Source organism: Moschus berezovskii, chromosome 20, assembly GCF_049115385.1.
Source record: "Moschus berezovskii isolate FMDL1 chromosome 20, NW_MosBer_1.0, whole genome shotgun sequence".
NCBI classification, from domain to species: domain Eukaryota; kingdom Metazoa; phylum Chordata; class Mammalia; order Artiodactyla; family Moschidae; genus Moschus; species Moschus berezovskii.
Window position 1 is genome coordinate 45,483,352 of NC_142479.1, and position 18,149 is coordinate 45,501,500.

The window sequence follows — 18,149 nt, forward strand, 5'->3', positions numbered from 1 at the left end:
AACGATGGTGGTTTATTCAGATGTTTTAAAAATACTCTCTCATCTTAGCAAAACACTAGTTTGTAACCTATGTTAATGGTAAATTAGGACCTGACATTCTCTAATGGCCCTTGTTCAGACTGTTCTGTTGGTTAGATGCAGATGAATATCAAACTATAAATTAACATTACGTTTCTTTACGTGAAAATTTAGCCTTGTGATTTTTTCCTTAGTATTCAAATATGTAAGATTAATGTGATATATGTGTGTGTGTATACATGTTAACTTACAAGGAATTATGGTGATTATATGTTTTAAGTCTTGAATAAGAATATATTGATTAGTTATTTTTAATTGCATTTTCAGAATGTTTCCTATGGATTCGAAGCCTTCATTGTTAAATCCTGCTGGGTCTATACTGGTCTCATCGCCCATAAAACCAAACCCACTGGACCTGCCTCAGCTTCAGCATCGAGCTGCTGTCATCCCACCAATGGTAAGTTTTCAACGTGAGTAAGAAAAGTAGAGTTGAAAACAAAGACCTTTGGAGACAATTTCTTCTCTAATCAGTGCTTGATTTTTTTTTTTAATTGTAGTAAAAATCACATAACATGAAATTTACATCTTAACTCTTACGTGTGCAGTTCAGTAGGGTTAAGTATATCTATTAAACCATCACTCTCCCCTGCACCCAGCAGCCTACACCTTTCTACTTTTTGTTTTATGAATTTGGCTACCTACATGAGTGGACTCATACAGTGTTTGTGTTTTTTTGTGGCTGTTTTATTTCACTTTGCCTAATGTCCTGAAGATTATTCATATTGTAGTACATACCGATTCTTCTGCTATTTTAAGACCACATATGACTTATCCATTCATCTGTTGAATGTATTGCTTTTTCAAATGAATTCATGTGAGAATTGATTGAAATGATCCATTTCCAGTTAAGGAAAAAAGAGAAATGTAGTGCTCTAGCCATAAATGTTACTAAGTTTTGTGTTTGTTTTGTTTTGCTATAAGATAATAGTAAATATAAATAAGTAGTATATCTAGATGTTGAATATTTAGAATAAATTACAAAGGTTATGGTTAGCTTTAGTATACAATTCCAAACCTAGTTTTATTTGCATTTTCCCTTATTAATCTCTGAATTTGACTCCCTTTTGATCCTGAATTCTGGTCTTGGGTATTGATCCTTTACTTAGTTATGTTCTAGCTTTTTATTTCAGAGGATAAAAATTTGTTCCCTAGGTCACATGACAATATGTAAAAGTTAAGTGTGTGCCTCTGATAAATAAGCTCACCAAAAAAATCATTAAACATTTGTTCATTCATTGATTTACCCAAGTAGACATAAATTGAGCGTCTGCCGAGTTCAAGGTAACATTTTTTTATGTTTTGTGGAATGTCATAATCTCTGACTTCAGAAAATTTAGAGATTGGTCTTGATAATAAGACATAGAAAAAAATCCTGTCTTTTTCTGCCTCAGTTTTTAAAAATTCATTTATTATAATTGGAGGATAATTGCAATGTTGTGTTGGTTTCTGCCGTACATCAACATGAATCAACCACAGGTATACATATGTTCCCTCTGCATAATAAAAATTTAAAAGAATTAAACTGTGATACTCTGTTAGGTTGAAAAATATACTATGAGCGATTCAGAGGAAGGAGCACTTCCTGGTTAAAGAGACACTTAAGGAAGACTGTAGGAAATAATGTTTTGATTGGACCAACACAGTTCATTTTGCTTTATAGTAAAAGAAGGAAAAGGCACATTTACATATAAGCTAAAGCCCAAAGGCAAGAAAATTATGTGTGTATTGTGAGTGCAGTGAAAAATCTTACCTACAGCAGTGGAAAAAACTGTGGGTCTTTAGATAACAGGTTCTAAAAGATTCTGCTCTCCGCTAGTCCCAGGACGCTCATATTCACGAAGTGAGGGGCTGTGTTGGGGGCTTTTTGTTTAGTGTTGGACAGAGCAGCTTGGATTCTTTCCTTTATGAGGTGGGAGAGATAGAAAACAGAGAAAACAAGCATCTAAGTTGCCCTTGTGTTGAGTGATGTGCGCTGTGACAGAGGAGCAGGCTGCAGCAAGAAAGAAGGCAGGAGGGATGGCAGTGTGGTGTTGGATGGTGGGACTGGCCTGTCTGAAGAGAACTTGTGGAGTTGGCATCTTGTGGAGTTGGTGGTGGAGGGGAGGAGATGGGTGAGGCCAGGGCGGCCCCCAGACTTCTGGCTGAAGCTGCTGGGGTTCTGCTTTGTACGAGAAGCCAGAGAAGTGTTCAGTACTGTAGCAAATGAGAAGCTCCATTTTGAATGTGAGTTTTGAGGTGCTTTGAGATATCTGAGTGGAATTGTTAAGGGCAGTGAATGTGGAACTTGGAGAAAAATGTCTCAGAAATATTTGCTTATGAGCCATTAACATAGAGGTGACGTTTAAATCCACAGAAGTGGGTGTGAGCACCTATGAGGGTCAGGAAGAGGATATGCCAGACCTGAGCCTCCAGGGGCTCAACGTCTTGAGTTAAAAGCGGATGGAAATAATGTAATTTCTGACTTTGATTTCTCTTAACACAACTTTGGGATTTATATCGTGTTCAAATCTGAAAGTAATTGTTTAGCATTTTAAGCATAAAGCTCGAAGATTACTTTGATTAAAAAAATGGTAGAACCACTTCAAGCAGTCAGATTATATAGAAATAAGGGTTACTTGCAACAGATGGTAATGGCTACTTTGTTGGTGTCTAGTGTATTTAGATTATTTTCTCCCTGTAGGTTTCCTGTACCCCGTGTAACATCCCGATTGGGACCCCTGTGAGCGGCTATGCCCTCTACCAGCGGCACATCAAAGCCATGCACGAGTCGGCGCTCCTGGAGGAGCAGCGGCAACGGCAGGAGCAGCTGGACCTAGAGTGTCGGAGCTCCACCAGCCCGTGCGGCACCGCCCGGAGCCCTGGAAGAGACTGGGAAGGTGGGTAGCGCGCGCACTGCCCAGGACACAGGTGCAGGTGGGGGGAAACAGAGCTGCATTTGAAACCTGGCTCATGGTGCTGTCCCGAACAGGTATAATTCCTTACCTTAACTTCGGTTAGACTGTCAAGGGGCGTCAATGTTTTTGATCACTGAAGGATGGCAGTGATGTTTTCAGTAGACTTCTTGTTAATGTGAATTTTGTGATGTTCACCTTACTGCTGATGATTGTGTGATGGCCTTTCTTTCTGCTGCGTTCATCTGAGTTTTCAGAGTCAGTGAGAATTACCTGTCTTCCTAGCAAGTCAGGGAAATATTCTAAATCTCTGATATGAGATCAACTTTGTGTAGCACAGTCGATCACACCTTGACTTACCCCTCACTATGGCCGTGGGCAAGCCACTTGACCTTCTCAGCTTTAGTAAAGTGCAAATAATACATCTGTCTGTCTAATCTAGCTATATCTCTGCCTTTCTGAGAGAGAATGCAGATTCAGTATTGTTTTATAACACGTAGTTCAGCACTATTTTACGTACAGTATAATAATTTACAGCAGTAGTTTATTAGCATATACATAGTGTAATAGACACCTTGAAAAGTGCTGTTATTCTGTGTGTCACTGTTGTTACTTCAAGTGACAGATTTGAGTTGTGCATGTTCTTTTTAGTTGGTATATGATATACTTCCTTTCCGTTCTGTCACTCCGTCGTGTCCGACTCTTTGCGACCCCGTGGACTGTAGCCTACCAGGCTTCTCCGTCCATGGGATTCTCCAGGCAAGAATACTGGAGTGGGTTACCGTTTCCTTCTCCAGGGGATCTTCCCAACCCAAGGATCGAACCTGGGTCTCCCACATTGGAGGCAGATGCGTTAACCTCTGAGCCACCAGGGAAGCCCATATGATATACTTAGTTTCTTTTAAAACAAGAAGTAAGGGAGCCATTACTAAATTTTAGTAAATTCTTCTGTTATGGTTAGAAAATGGCACCTAGTAGTCAGTAGTCTGTAGTAGTAGTCTGGTTGATAGTAACTGATGGACTGCCTAGTACGACACACTTAGAATATGAGACCATTAAAGTATTCTTTGACTATGGTTTCATTTTTTATAATGATGCAGTAGACTGTTGGTAGTACCTTAGATAAGGGCTGTTAGCTATAGAACACCATGTATTTCAAGGACTATTTAATGTAAAAGTGGAACTGTGGTGCTTAACTGACCCTGCTGACTCCTTGTTCCCGTCCCACTAGGAGTAAATGGTTAGTTACTGAACCTCCTCTGTCAGAGTTTTACATATAAGATTGCTAGTGTTTTAAATATAAATCTTAGGCTATTAAAAATGTGAAGCAGATTAATACCCACCACGGATGTATGTATAATAGTTGCTAAATGAGTATTTCTTAAATGAAGGTAGAAAAAAATATTATTAATTTGTGAGCTTTTGGTATATTGCCTCTAGAGAATCCTTAATCCCTAACTTGGTAATTGACATAATGTGTACTCAGCAATTACATGTTAAAGGAATGGTTTAAATGGAGTAGGATAAAAATGGATTTAGCAGAAGTACTTATCTTTTGAACATTCCAATGATGAGAAAAATCTATCAGTATGAAAATGATAAATTATAGAATAATTTAAGTCTTTTGATCTATTCCTTACATAAATGATTTAGAATAAATTTTTTGAAACAGAATTAAAATGTGGAAAAAATAACATTCAAATAGTGTTTTCTGAACTTATGCTAAAGTTTAGCATTATTCAGCTGATAGTACCTGAATCATTCTAATATGTCTGTTCAGTTCAGTTGCTCAGTCGTGTCCAACTCTTTGCGACCCCATGAATCACACCTCACCAGACCTCCCTGTCCATCACCAACTCCCAGAGTTCACTCAGACTCATGTCCATCGAGTCAGTGATGCCATCCAGCCATCTCATTCTCTGTCATCCCCTTCTCCTCCCGCCACCAATCCCTCCCAGCATCAGAGTCTTTTCCAGTGAGTCAACTCGTTGCATGATTGTTTTAAGAACTGAGGCTCTTTTCTTGATCTCTGTTAAAAGTGGGTTGTATTGCAGCCCCAAGTTCTGAGACTTCAGGCTGTGAATTGCATTTCTCCATGATCAGTCACATTAATCCATGTGGTTTAGATCTGAATGGTATCCTTTTTTAAATAGTGATGCAGTGGTGTTAAACCCAAACTGTCATTATTTATGTGATCAGTATGACACCAAAGTGTTTGTTAATATGACATCACTTTGGTTCAAGGTGACTCTCTACAAACTGGCGTGTTGATTACATTTTATTCCAAGGTTAAATTTTGTTTTAGCTAATCTAGCTAGTATGTTCATCCAGTAATTCGTTTAACAAGTGCTGAAGGCTCTCCTGCATTTATACTATTTTGTAGTTTGCTTAAAGGATAATCTCCCAAGTAACATTTATATGTTTGCAGTTAACTCGTTTGTATGTAGAGTGTTTGATAGGAATATTTTTAGTGCAGCATCATAGAATAGTTTATAGAATGGTAAATACAGTGAGAATGAGTTCTAACGTATAAACCATTACCAACTGGTGTTGTCCATGTGAGGTAGGAACACAGTTCTGACTTTTCCCTTCTCAGGCTCTTTTAGAAGGTAACAGGCAGCACCTGTTGTCCACCTGTTGGATTGTGTTCACCTTCTCTTTATGAGACAGGAGGTTTAAGCCTTTCCATTTGTAGAAAAGCTTGAAAAAGCATCAGAGAAAAATTGTTTCATTTTCCAGTAACATTTACACAAGTTGGCTCCTGCTTTAGTTAGAAACCTTTTTCTTTGCAGTGAAAGAACTCAGACTTGACACATATAAAGGTAGTTAGAAGTGAAGTTCTAATGCAGGTTTTAACAAAATCCAATCAGAATGAGAGTTAATGCTTCTGTGCAACTGAATCTAGTTTATCTTTATTTTTTATTTTTTCAACTGAGTATGTGATGACTTAAATGGTTGTATTTAGAACCATCTAAAATTTCATCTTTTTATTTAGCACTATTATGACAAGTGTATTTATTTTTCTGCATGTTTATAAACTTATAAAGCCATCCTTCACTGAATATATGTATATAATGTGCTCTCGTGTTAAGTTGTCTAGAAAGGGAGACATGATTTTCTTTTGTAGTTGGTTTATTTTGTAAATCTGCACAGTATTAGGACACTTATTAATCAGTCAGAGAAGGAATGGGTAGCATCATCCTGATGGTGTCCCCAGAGGCATCTGAAATTTCTGCACTCAGTGCTCAGGAAGCCATCACTGAACTGCGACTCAGAGCTCAGGCCAGGAACTGCACTGCTGTAGGAAAGTCTCCATCCTTGGGCAGTTAGGGTGTGATTCTTTTGAGCCTCAATTGCCTCCTCTGTCAAATGGTGTTAATGATCTCATTAGTCCGGAGAGCGTAACAAGATACTTCCTGTAGTCTTAGTGCTCTGCCCATAGTACAGACTCCTATTAGCTGATGTTACTTTCACTGTTTCTGGTTTTAAAAAATACCTTAATAAGCTAAAGAACATTTTAATTGTGCTAGTCAATTCTCTACTTGAAACCAGCCACAAACCTTCCACTTCACAGTGAGAGGCTGGAGACTTTCTCTTTAGAAAGGACCTGTGAGGATGCCATGTCAGTGCAGTTAAGGAGAAAGGAATCAAGCAAGAGGGCTACTGTTGAAGGGAGAAGGCAAGTTATTTTTCACAGGGGAAGATTATCCATCTAGGAAGCCTAAAGAATTAACTGAGAAGTTATTAGAGCTAAGAGGAAAGTTCATTAAGTTTCTCAGAAAAAATTGATATACAGAGATTTGTATCTATCTTTCTTATAGCTGCAGAAATCAGTGTGTAAAATAAATATATATATTTTCCCGTGTATACTGAACAGATGGTTTTCCTCACAAATAAAAAAAATCTATTAATAATTTTATGAAATTATGAAAAATGACCTATTTGAAAAAATCAAGGTTCCTCAATTGGAAACTCATTATAAAATGTCAAATCTCCTGTAAATACACATCCAGTGAAAATTCCAGTGATACATTGGGGAGGAAGTACTCAAAATGATTTAAATTTATATTTATCTGAAAGAACATGTGGATAAAACTAGGTAAGCAAAATAATAAAAGATGAATGGGAATTTGTTCTGGGCAAACATTAAAATGCCACAGTTTAAAGTGGTTTAGGTTACAGATGATTTTTACTTTCTTTTCTAAAATTATAGTATGTCAATTTTACTTTCTTTAAAAAAAGAAAAGATATATATATATAATATAGAAAATTATGTAATTATATATATTTGTGTTTTTTAATTCTTAATATGATTCTGCATATCTGATATGCCCTTGAAATGCTTAAAGTTTATTTTTATACTTCATGTGGAGGTAAATTAGAATAATTTCCATTAGCATTATTATAGTAAAATTCATAAGCTTGCATAGCCATTAAAAATTATTTGATCTGCATCTTTTAAAATCCTTCTTCTGTTTCTTGATTGCATTTATTTCTCTAATACTAAGCAGTGGGTTTCAACAGGCTAATTATAAAAGTCAAAATCCTCAGCATTCTGGCCTCTAATTCAGGGTATACTTGAATTCATAGAATGGCTGGATAATCCATTTTTTGCCTGTTGTGATCTTTACTGCATGTGAAAAGACTTGATTCTCCTAATGAGAGGACAGAAGAGTTATTTGTGCTTTGAAAGAAGAAATTGTCATTGGATTTTTGTGGATTTCATTAGGTCAGGGTACACAGACAATTTGGATGTGTAGGGTTTTGTAACCTAGACCTGTATAGTAGTATAGAGTTGGATCTGCCTCCGGACAGTGTGGGCTGGTCCTGTCACTCTTGCTATTTCAATCTGGGGTTCTTCCCTTATGTTGGTAACTTTAACTTCCATAGGAAAATCAGTCGCCTATATGCCCTATGCTGAGGCCACACGTGCTCTAGAGCAGGAGGCACAGATGCACAGTACCGCGGCCAGGTCAGCGTCACCGTGTAGGCTCTCTCCGCAGCCCGGTGTGAGTGCAGCCCGCTCTAGTGGCCCGCCAGGTAAATACCGATCCTCCTGCCGTGGCTGCTGGCCATCCACCTACACTGCTGGCAGGGGTGGTTTGCTCCCAGGACGCATCCCTGCTATTTCAGAATTCCTTTCTCGTTTCTGTGCATCCCATCTTCAGTTGTATTCAGTTGAGATTCACTGGGCCACTGGGAGGTTTGTGTTCATACCTGTATACCGTGACGTTGACTGCCTGTTCTCCTACGAGTACATGTACTTTGTGAAAATCTTGAGATCCACCCCCTGCTAAAAAATATTCAAGTGTCTGTGAGAGTCAGAATCAGTAAGTGTTTCTCAAATTATGCAAGATGCAAAGAGGACATATAACTGGCTGTCAGTCATATCTGTATATTTTCTAGAGTTGTAATATCAGCTGTCCCTAAGAAACACCCTTCTTTTCACCTCCTGTGTGAGGTCCAAGGAGTGGTGCAGAGAGAGAAAAAAATCACTAAAAATTGACATTTGCATAAGCTGAACAGAAATAGTCTTAAGTGTACATCAGCCTGAAAGCTCTGGTTTGACAGGGAGTTGAGTATTTCAATGTCACAGATACCATTTTTGACCTGAGTATGGATGCAGATTTAATCTTAAGTGAAAGAAATTTAAAATAGAAATGTTCATCCTCGAATTCATCTTGCACTTAAAATTGAATTGTGATTGAAGAAATAATTAAGATAGGTGGAATATCACAAACTAGGAAATTGACTATTTTGAATAATTTTTTTTCTTCCTTTTAAAAGTCCTCCAGCCTGCTCCACATCAGGTGATAACTAACCTCCCTGAAGGGGTTCGGCTTCCAACAACTCGGCCCACTCGGCCGCCGCCGCCTCTCATCCCATCATCCAAAACCACAGTGGCTTCCGAGAAGCCATCCTTTTTACTGGGAGGCTCCATCTCACAGGTAAGAGGGCTTCTCTTCCCAGGAGATTCTCTGTTGGTTACTGCTTTGTAAAGATTTTCCCTCCCTCCCATGTTAATTTGTCAGAGTCTAAATGAAAATCTATTTATGACGAGACATTGACTTAAAAATGCAGCAGTCGCTTTGTCTTCCACGGCGCATGCAGGTTTGTTCAAGTTAGGTCCCCAGATTGAGTGACAGTGTCATGTGTGGCCACTCAGATCTCTGTCTGCTTAATCAGTGGTCAGGTAATGATCAGGGAGCTCTATGCCTGGAAGGACTTAAATTTCCCAGTCTTTACCAAGGGGCTCATCAACCAGACAGCTGACAACACTGCCTTCCTCAATTCCTGCTATTACAGAGCCTTGAGGTGGGTCCATACATGGTGAGGTCGCACGGCCTTCTGGAGTCTCCCCTGGCCCGTGTGCAGCCTGCACATGTGTTTGGCCTCCTAGGTCCCCAGGGAGATGTTGGACCTCTGCAGACCCCTGTGATCATCTTGTTCTTTAGCTTTTCCTTTTTGTGGGGAGGGGTGGGGCATACCTCAAAGGATGCAGGATCTTAGTTCCCTGACCAGGGATGGAACCCTCACCCTTTGCCGTGGAAACATGGACCACTAGGGACATCCCTCTTACAATTTATGGTTAGCCTGATTGTTTGCTGTGACTGCCTCGGCCAGGGGAGAAATTAATCCATTGACTCTAATTGTTTCTGACAAGCCTACACCTGCTTCCCCACCCGGTCGGGCCAGATCAAGACAGCTTTGCAAGTGGGGTCTCTCTGAGATCCACTCAGCCAGCCAGTCTGATAATGACAGTCACCTGAGACTGACGCCCCGTACTTTCATGTGACCAGAGCTGTGGGTTCTAAGGGCTGAAGCAGACCAGCAATGAGGGTCAGCAGAGCAAGTTCACGGGTCACAGAGCTCACAGTTCTCACCAAAGTTTGCCGTTTTCCTGAATAAATTGCTCGGAGAAGGCAATGGCAAGCCACTCCAGTACTCTTGCCTGGAAAATCCCATGGATGGAGGAGCCTGGTGGGCTGCAGTCCATGGGGTCGCTAGGGGTCGGACACGACTGAGCGACTTCACTTTCACTTTTCACTTTCACACATTGGAGAAGGAAATGGCAACCCACTCCAGTGTTCTTGCCTGGAGAATCCCAGGGACGGGGGAGCCTGGTAGGCTTCCATCTATGGGGTCACACAGAGTCGGACACGACTGAAGTGACTTAGCAGCAGCAGCAGCAGCAGCAGCAGCAGCAGATTTCTATAGGCCTTTGATTACAGAGTTGGAAAAGAGTTCTTAAAGGGCTGATTCTTAACCTTCCTGCTAGTTTTCTGGTTGCCTTTTTGGAGAAGGGTCTTTGGAAGTTCTTCCTCCACCATTTTTTTGAGGGATAAATGCAGTTAATAATAGTAGCTACATCTGAGAGTATGGTTAAGTGTTTTCAGTTATGTAATTTGTTAATAATACACATCAATCCACCTAAAATTTAGGGTGATTTTGGAAGATGTCTTGCTCCTTTTAAAAGCTTTTAAAATTTAACCAATCTGCGACGAGGATTTTCTTGCTTTATGTATACCTATTCTTAGTTTTGGTAGGGAGTGGGTGGGTGGTAAGTTTTCTAAACAGAAACGTGTACCTTAACTCTCGAGTTGACCTTGTGAAGAGACAGTGTTATTCTAGTCCTTTAACATTATTTTTAGGGAACACCCGGCACTTACTTGCCTTCTCCTAATCAGGCCTCCTACGCCCCTGAGGCAGCGAAGCCCTCGGCAGGCTCCATTTCTCTGGGACTGCCGCGGCAGCAGGAGGCCGCCAAGCCAGGTCAGTGAGGAGGGGGCGGACCATAGCCGCTTTTGTGGCACACCAGTCGGGGACTTGGCACTTGAGCTCACTCTATCTTGCTCTGACCCACAGCCACCGTGCCCTACATCAAGCAGGAGGAGTTCTCTCCTCGAAGCCAGAACTCACAGCCTGAGGGTTTACTGGTTAGAGCCCAGCACGAAGGGGTGGTCAGAGGTAAGACACACTGTATGACAGAAATATACTCTGGTCCCCAGTAAATGAATTAAGGGAAGTCAGTAGTATGTTCTCAAGATGGGCTTTTAAATTAGAGCCTTAAATTCTAAGTTTAAGTTTTCTTTCCATATAAAAATCATTTTAAAACTTTGAAATTTTGTGTTTCTGTAGTGCTTTTTAAAAATTTGTGAAATTATTTTTAAAGTACGTTTCAATAAAACACTGTTCCTTTTGTGCTGCGGTTCCCCTCTTTTTCTCTTCTCTCCCAAGCAGGGGCTGGTTTTGTTGGCCTGTTTTTCTTGTAGGTGTGGGGGTGTGATTGGCTGATGATTCTGTTGTTATCCAGGTACCTCAGGAGCCATTCAAGAAGGAAGCATAACTCGGGGAACGCCCTCTAGCAAACTCTCTGTTGAGAGCATCCCGTCCCTCCGAGGTTCCATCACCCAGGTCAGTTGTTCTTCTTCCCAAGACCCAAACCACACCTGGTGAGAAAACCAGAAGTGAAGTCTCGAGTGGGTCGGCTATTCTAGCACAAGTTTTGTGACAAAGTTGTTCATTGTTCGGGGATTTGGGGCAGGACTCCGTGATAAACCTCAGGTGTTAAACCACAAGCCAAATCCATCTATACTGTGTTTCATTGAAAAAGGTGGATTATTTGCAGATTGGCAGAAAAATAAGTCACATAATTGATGCAACTCTGCCTGGCAAAGCTTTTAACATGTGTTCAGCTTAAACAGAAATTGAGAAGAAAATCATAAATTGCTTGCTTTTACAACTTGTTGTTGTCTTTTTCTTAGAAATTTTGAAAAAGCTTGATTCTATTTGCATGAGTTTAGGCCTTAAGACAAACTTTGTTTCTGAGAGTTAAGTGCTTTCATAGTGGTTTGACTGAGGTGGGGAAGAAGGCTGACTAAACTCATATGCCTATTGGCATTTTAGGAAGTATTGCATGGCAGGGTTCAAGGACCAAGGTACGGTCTTTCTTTATGTTTATAAAACATGTCTGATTTCCCATCATGTGCTGGCCTTTGTTATTTGAGGTCATGGCTTGATCTGATGCTTGGTGTGGCAGGTTACATTTTCTGCGTGTTTGTGTCAACTGAAGTGATGCTCATGCTGCCTGTGTCTGATTGAATGGCAGGGGACCCCGGCTCTGTCCCAGGCTGGCATACCCACTGAGGCATTGGTGAAGGGACCTGTTTCTAGACTGTCCATTGAAGAGAGCAGTCCTGAGAAAGGCCGGGAGGAAGCCGCCTCCAAAGGCCATGTTATTTATGAAGGCAAAAGTGGACACATCTTATCCTATGACAGTAAGTATCGCCTCTCCACTCCAAGACTGGTGCTGTCACATGTGACAGGGGTGTGGGGCTGGCTCCTTACCTGCTGGCTTTGGGAACGTGAGTTTTCTTTCCCCAAGCCCAGGTTTCCTCTCTGTAATGTAAAAAGGGTTAACGTGAGTACTTCTCTTGAAACTTTGGTGAAAAATTAACTGAGACAGTCAGTGAAAAGTGCTTAACAGCACAGAGCCCATAGTAAGTGTCCCCTAAGTGGTGGCTCCCATTGCCAGCTGTGGTCATTAGATTAGCCTAGGAAAAGAATCTCTGTTTAACAGAACCACAGCTAAATATCTGCTCAGCAAAAACAAGTCCCTGTGAAGGCGATTTGACCCCCTTCTATTTTAAAGGAATGCCAGTTTTACATATTAAGGAGTAGATAGTAGTCTGATCAGAGAAGGCAATGGCAAGCCACTCCAGTACTCTTGCCTAGAAAATCCCATGGATGGAGGAGCCTGGTAGGCTGCAGTCCATGGGGTCGCTACGAGTCAGACATGACTGAGCGACTTCACTTTCCCTTTTCACTTTCACACATTGGAGAAGGAAATGGCAACCCACTCCAGTGTTCTTGCCTGGAGAGTCCCAGGGACGGGGGAGCCTGGTGGGCTGCCGTCTGTGGGGTCACACAGAGTCGGACACGACTGAAGTGACTTAGCAGCAGCAGCAGTAGTCTGATAATCCTAGAAAGAGTATTGAATTTAAATTCACCTTAAATGTAACTGTTTTAATGTCTGACTCTAAACGTTCATGTTTAGATGTGTTCATGAGTTTAAGTTTCAGCTGTGTGCGCACTGTTATGAGCAGTGTGCTGAAATCGCACTGTCCTGCCCAGACGTGCGTCTCCCCTTTTTCCACCGTGTCCACCCTGGCTCAGCTGGCAATGACTGTCCACCCTCAGCTCAGCACAGTCGCAGTGCTGTGTCCAGTGACCCTTACCTGAAATTTCATGTGCCCAGATCCCTTTCCAGCAGTTTCATCACCTGCTGTCTGTAGTACCGGTTACTCAGTGGTAACCGCCATTGTTTATCCTGGACCCACCACTATTGTTAAGTTCCCTGAGGGAAGGGACCTAATTTACACCCTATATCTGCAGTCCTGGTTTATGCCTGACCCTCAGTAAATATATTTGAATGAATGAAAGTATTTTTATAAATATCATCTACACAGAGGTAGGTGTGTAGTAGATTAAGACCAGTTTTTACATTATCTTCATGAGATCATGAGGTTAAAGTAACTTATTTAGGCCTTGGGCTCTATCCAAGCAGTGCTTGTGTCTGTGTTCTGCAGATATTAAGAATGCCCGTGAAGGGACGAGGAGTCCAAGAACAGCTCATGAAATCAGTCTCAAAAGAAGCTATGAATCAGTGGAAGGAACAGTAAAACAAGGGTTGTCCATGAGGGAGTCTCCCGTATCAACACCACTGGAGGGTAAAGTGTTATTTCCAGAGCTCTGTTTAGATACATTTAATTCTGTACAACCAATTTGCATTGTTGGGTTAGGTTGCATTTAATATCTGTCATTTCTACCTGAAATTTATATCAATATATAAATTAAACATATGAATATGTTAATATATTATAAATACACGTAGTATAAAATGTGTAATAGTAATTAATATACTAATATGGAAGTTATATTAGTAAACATTTAAATTCATGTTCATCTCTACATATAAATCAAGCAGTCCATGACAGTGAAGGGGGAAGTAAAGACAAAATTGATCTTATCATAGGTAACTGTTAGAATGCTTGTGTAATTTGTAGATTGATCCTGTTTAAGTGAGTTTAAAAGTGTGAAGTCATCATGAGCACTTGTTTTTGTTGTGGGGCCGGCAGAGTGGCATATAACGTACAGAGCAGAGACATGTTTGAATCTTGCTCTTTCCCGGTGCAACTGTCTGTGTCCGTCTCTTGCTCTGTCAGTTGAGGGCTTGAATCTGCAGACACGTGAGGAAGAGAGCCAACTGTGCAGCCCTGTGCTGATCGTGTGGCATGCCTTCATCACATGATCACCATGGTTTGTTTTATGAATGGTTCACTTTCCTTAAGTCTTAACCTGACTCAACTATTTTATTTTAATCTAGATGAGAAACAGGGTAAGGATTCCTCAGTCTTGAAGGCCTATTGAAATTTTCTAAGAGCTGAATTTTCTCTGTAGTTAAAAAAAAAAATCTCACTTTCCTCGATTCAAATTTGTTGGCAATGTAACATGAAACTTCTGAAAAGGTTATTTACATGTGTTTCATTTTGGTTTGCATCTTTAGTGTATTTTATCTGTTTTTGAGGTATCCATCTTTCATGTTTTTCTCTTCAGAACTTAACAGTGATTTCCTAACCCTAACCCTCTGTATTTTCTCTCACCTTGATAAAAAAGCACTGAGAGTTTAGACTTAGCTTTGAAAGTGTTGTTCTCTACGCTTTGACTTAGATGTCTTCCTTGGCCATTTTCTATTTGCAAAAATGTTTGTAAAGAAACAGTTTTAAAAGTGGATACTTCCAGCTTTTGCTATTTTTCCCATGATGTTCTTCTGAATAGTTTGCAAATCTAAAATGGTTCTCCTTTTTCCATGGAGCTTTTGTCAGAAGTGTGTCCTCTTAGAACAGTTAGTTGTGTGCCTGAGTTGACATCTGTGCTATACCTAACACTGGAACTGCCTGCTTGTTTTGAAAGGGCTCATCTGCCGTGCACTGCCCAGGGGGAGCCCTCACTCTGACCTCAAGGACAGGACCGTGTTGTCTGGGTCCATCATGCATGGTAAACTCTGTTTGCTTCTATTCACAACTGTCTCAGGGGCAAAGTAGTTTGAAATTAATGTGCAGGGTGTGAAGCCTGTTTTTCAAGGTATCTTCCCTTTTGACACGTTAGGTATTTAAACCCTAACTATAACTCTTTTTCTCTGAGTTTCATAGTTTATTTGAAAATGATAGTCGCTTAATCTTTGCATACAGACATTTTCATTATGTAAGAACCACTCTTGATTGTGATGAATGATGTATTAAGTCTTAACAACCCCCCCCAAATAATGGCCAATGAGTATTTACATAAGGATCTTACTTAAACAGAAAACTGATTAGAAACTGCAAACAGCAAGGCATTAATTTCTTTATATTGTGGTAATTTATAGGCAACAAAATTTACCGTTGTAACAGTTTTTAAGTGTATAGTTCAGTGGCATTAATTTACCAGGTGTGTTTCTTGAATCCTTCTTTGAAGGCACACCAAGAGCGACAACTGAAAGTTTCGAGGATGGCCTTAAGTATCCCAAACAGATTAAAAGGGAGAGTCCACCCATCCGAGCGTTTGAAGGTGCCATCACCAAAGGAAAGCCCTACGATGGCATCACCACCATCAAAGAGATGGGGCGTTCTGTTCACGAGATTCCCCGGCAGGACGTGTTGGCTCAGGAGAGTCGGAAAACCCCTGAGGTGGTGCCGAGCGCTCGGCCCGTCGTTGAGGGCTCCATCTCCCAGGTACTGTCCACTTTGGACTGTAGTGCAGCAATAGTTATCAATGGTTATAGATCATTTGAAACATCAGGTCTCCTGAAAGTAAACATGGAGTTCTCTGTGACCTCAGTTCTGGTCTGGGAGCATGTGCGGCAAGGGCTCTCAGCAGCCCTTCACTGGCACACACCAGTGTGGAACCTGAGATGGAGTCCGGCTGCAGGGCTGCCTATAATACTTGTCTCTTGACCCACAGGGCACACCCATCAAGTTCGACAGCAGCTCGGGTCAATCTGCCATCAAACATAATGTCAAGTCCCTGATCACGGGGCCTAGCAAACTGCCCCGTGGGATGCCTCCACTGGAAATTGTGCCTGAGAACGTTAAAGTGGTAGAAAGGGGCAAGTATGAGGACGTGAAGGCAGGAGAGACCGTGCGGTCCCGGCACACGTCGGTGGTGAGCTCTGGCCCCTCAGTCCTCAGGTCCACTCTCCACGAAGCTCCCAAAGCACAGCTAAGCCCAGGGATTTATGAGGACGCCAGCGCACGGCGCACGCCGGGGAGCTACACCAGCACCGTGTCCCGGGGCTCGCCCATGCTGAGCAGAGCTTCCGAAGGTGTGTTGCTCTCGTATGCTGTCTTGACCATTCATGCTGTCCACTGCAGCACTCGGCCCGGCATTGGTTCCAGGAACTTGCAGCCTGTCTGCTGTGCCCTGGGAGACTGGCTGCCCATGAAAATAGGCATAATTGCAAGTAAAATGCCTAATATTTTCATTAAGTGCAGGGTGCACTGGAGTCCAGAAATGGTGAAGCAGGTCATGCTTGGCATGGATTTTCAGCTAAGCCGTGAGAATTTCTGGAAGTCAGTCTGGATGGTCAGCTCTCCTCACTGTCTGCTGAGTGTCTGCTGTCTGAGTGCTCAGACAATTGAGTTGGCTGCTTAGGGTGAATCGAGGTTCTTACTGCACTGAGTTGGACATGTTCCTTAGCTTTTTTGTGCTCTAGTGTCCTCATATGTGAACTGGTGGTGTAATACCAAGGCTGGCCTCATAAGATTGCTATGCAGATAAAATGAGGTGATATGATGAAAGGACTTTGGCAGAATAGTGCACAGAGTGTGGGAAGGACTCGGTAATTGTGAACTGTTACTACTGTTGGTTCTGTTTTATGACCAGAACCCGCCCTTCCTAGGGGTTCATGCTGCTGCAGAGACATCTGGGGGATGAGAGGCATGGATTTTTACCAGGTGGTCTGTGAACAGTCTGAGGCCCTTAGAAGTGTTTCCACTGAGCATTTTAGATTGTAGTGCAGTACTCGTTTATCGAGGGCTTATGCAGGCTCCCATGGGCTGTTGGAGGGGCCACACAGAGGGAGGAGAGGAGGAAAATGTCTGTCTAGGGCCATGGCATAAACATACACCCTGTTGGTTCTGGTCTTGAAAGAGGAGAATTGCCCTGCAGAGGGAGAGGCTCTGCCTGTTAGAGCGAGCTGCGGCGGGGAGGGGAGGTGATAAACCAGCATGATTTGTTGGCTTCCACACATAGGTTGGTGTGATCACAGCAAAGTTGGTATTGTCAAAATAGTAATTAGATGGTGCTTATGGTTGCAGTGTCGTGTATTACTGTTGTTGAAGTATACCGTATGAAATGGCCAAACTTGTACATTTTATCCCCTGTGTGTTTCACCACAGTTACTGAAACAGTGGAAGGTGACGACTGGTAGGGTTTTGGTTTGGACTCAGTAGCACTGATGAGATAATCAAACTTCTGAATAATGTCCTGTAAAGAAGAAGAAGCTGGAGCAGGGAGGAGGCCAATGCTGGCGAGGAAGTCTGTGTGGAAGCACAGAGCAGGGAACACTGACCCAGCAAGGAGCCGGGCAGCCAGGCAGAGAGAGGGTGGAGGCTTGGTGTGGGCAGGGTCCAGAGGAATTAGCGTTATCAGGTCAGAGATGACAAAGCACTGAGCGTCAACTTTCATTCGTAATTTTAGGTGATAAACCGGGCTCTGACCTGAAAGGGGGCAGTCTCCCAACCCAGAGGTGCCCGCGTGTTCTGCAAGATTGATTGTTTCATGTTTAGTAGAAAGAGAAGATCAAAGAGATATATGTATGTGGTCTGTATTGGAATGGTTGAGAAATAGATTAACATTATCCTACTTAACAAGCTTGCTTAAGGATTTGTGGTGTTGGCTGTTTTTTCTAGTTACAATTTCTTCTGGCAAGTCTGCTAATCATGAGAGGAAGTCAACCCTGACCCCTACCCAGAGGGAGAGCATCGCAGCCAAGTCTCCGGTGCCTGGCGTGGATCCTGCAGTGAGCCACAGCCCCTTTGAGCCGCACCACAGGGGCGGCACCCCGGGGGAGGTGTACCGGAGCCACCTGCCAGCACACTTGGACCCAGCCATGCCCTTTCACCGGGCTCTGGATCCTGG

The 18,149-nt window shown here is 42.1% G+C and overlaps 1 protein-coding gene across 18 annotated transcripts in view; it reads left to right on the top strand.

Moving 5' to 3' along the window:
* Positions 1-18,149, top strand: part of NCOR1 (nuclear receptor corepressor 1) — a 119,116-nt gene that overhangs the window by 79,069 nt on the left and 21,898 nt on the right. For 10 of the 18 annotated variants that reach the window (XM_055407360.2, XM_055407359.2, XM_055407366.2 and 7 more), the window contains 13 exons: positions 346-475; positions 2,759-2,954; positions 7,860-8,009; positions 8,757-8,917; positions 10,622-10,742; positions 10,836-10,937; positions 11,284-11,384; positions 12,079-12,247; positions 13,559-13,699; positions 14,943-15,026; positions 15,486-15,742; positions 15,972-16,332; positions 17,921-18,148. In XM_055407360.2, the coding sequence (XP_055263335.1) occupies positions 346-475; positions 2,759-2,954; positions 7,860-8,009; positions 8,757-8,917; positions 10,622-10,742; positions 10,836-10,937; positions 11,284-11,384; positions 12,079-12,247; positions 13,559-13,699; positions 14,943-15,026; positions 15,486-15,742; positions 15,972-16,332; positions 17,921-18,148 (2,201 nt within the window). The remainder of the gene's footprint in view (positions 1-345; positions 476-2,758; positions 2,955-7,859; positions 8,010-8,756; positions 8,918-10,621; positions 10,743-10,835; positions 10,938-11,283; positions 11,385-12,078; positions 12,248-13,558; positions 13,700-14,942; positions 15,027-15,485; positions 15,743-15,971; positions 16,333-17,920; position 18,149) is intronic. The other 8 variants (XM_055407369.2, XM_088828927.1, XM_088828930.1 and 5 more) reach the window with 2 other exon arrangements.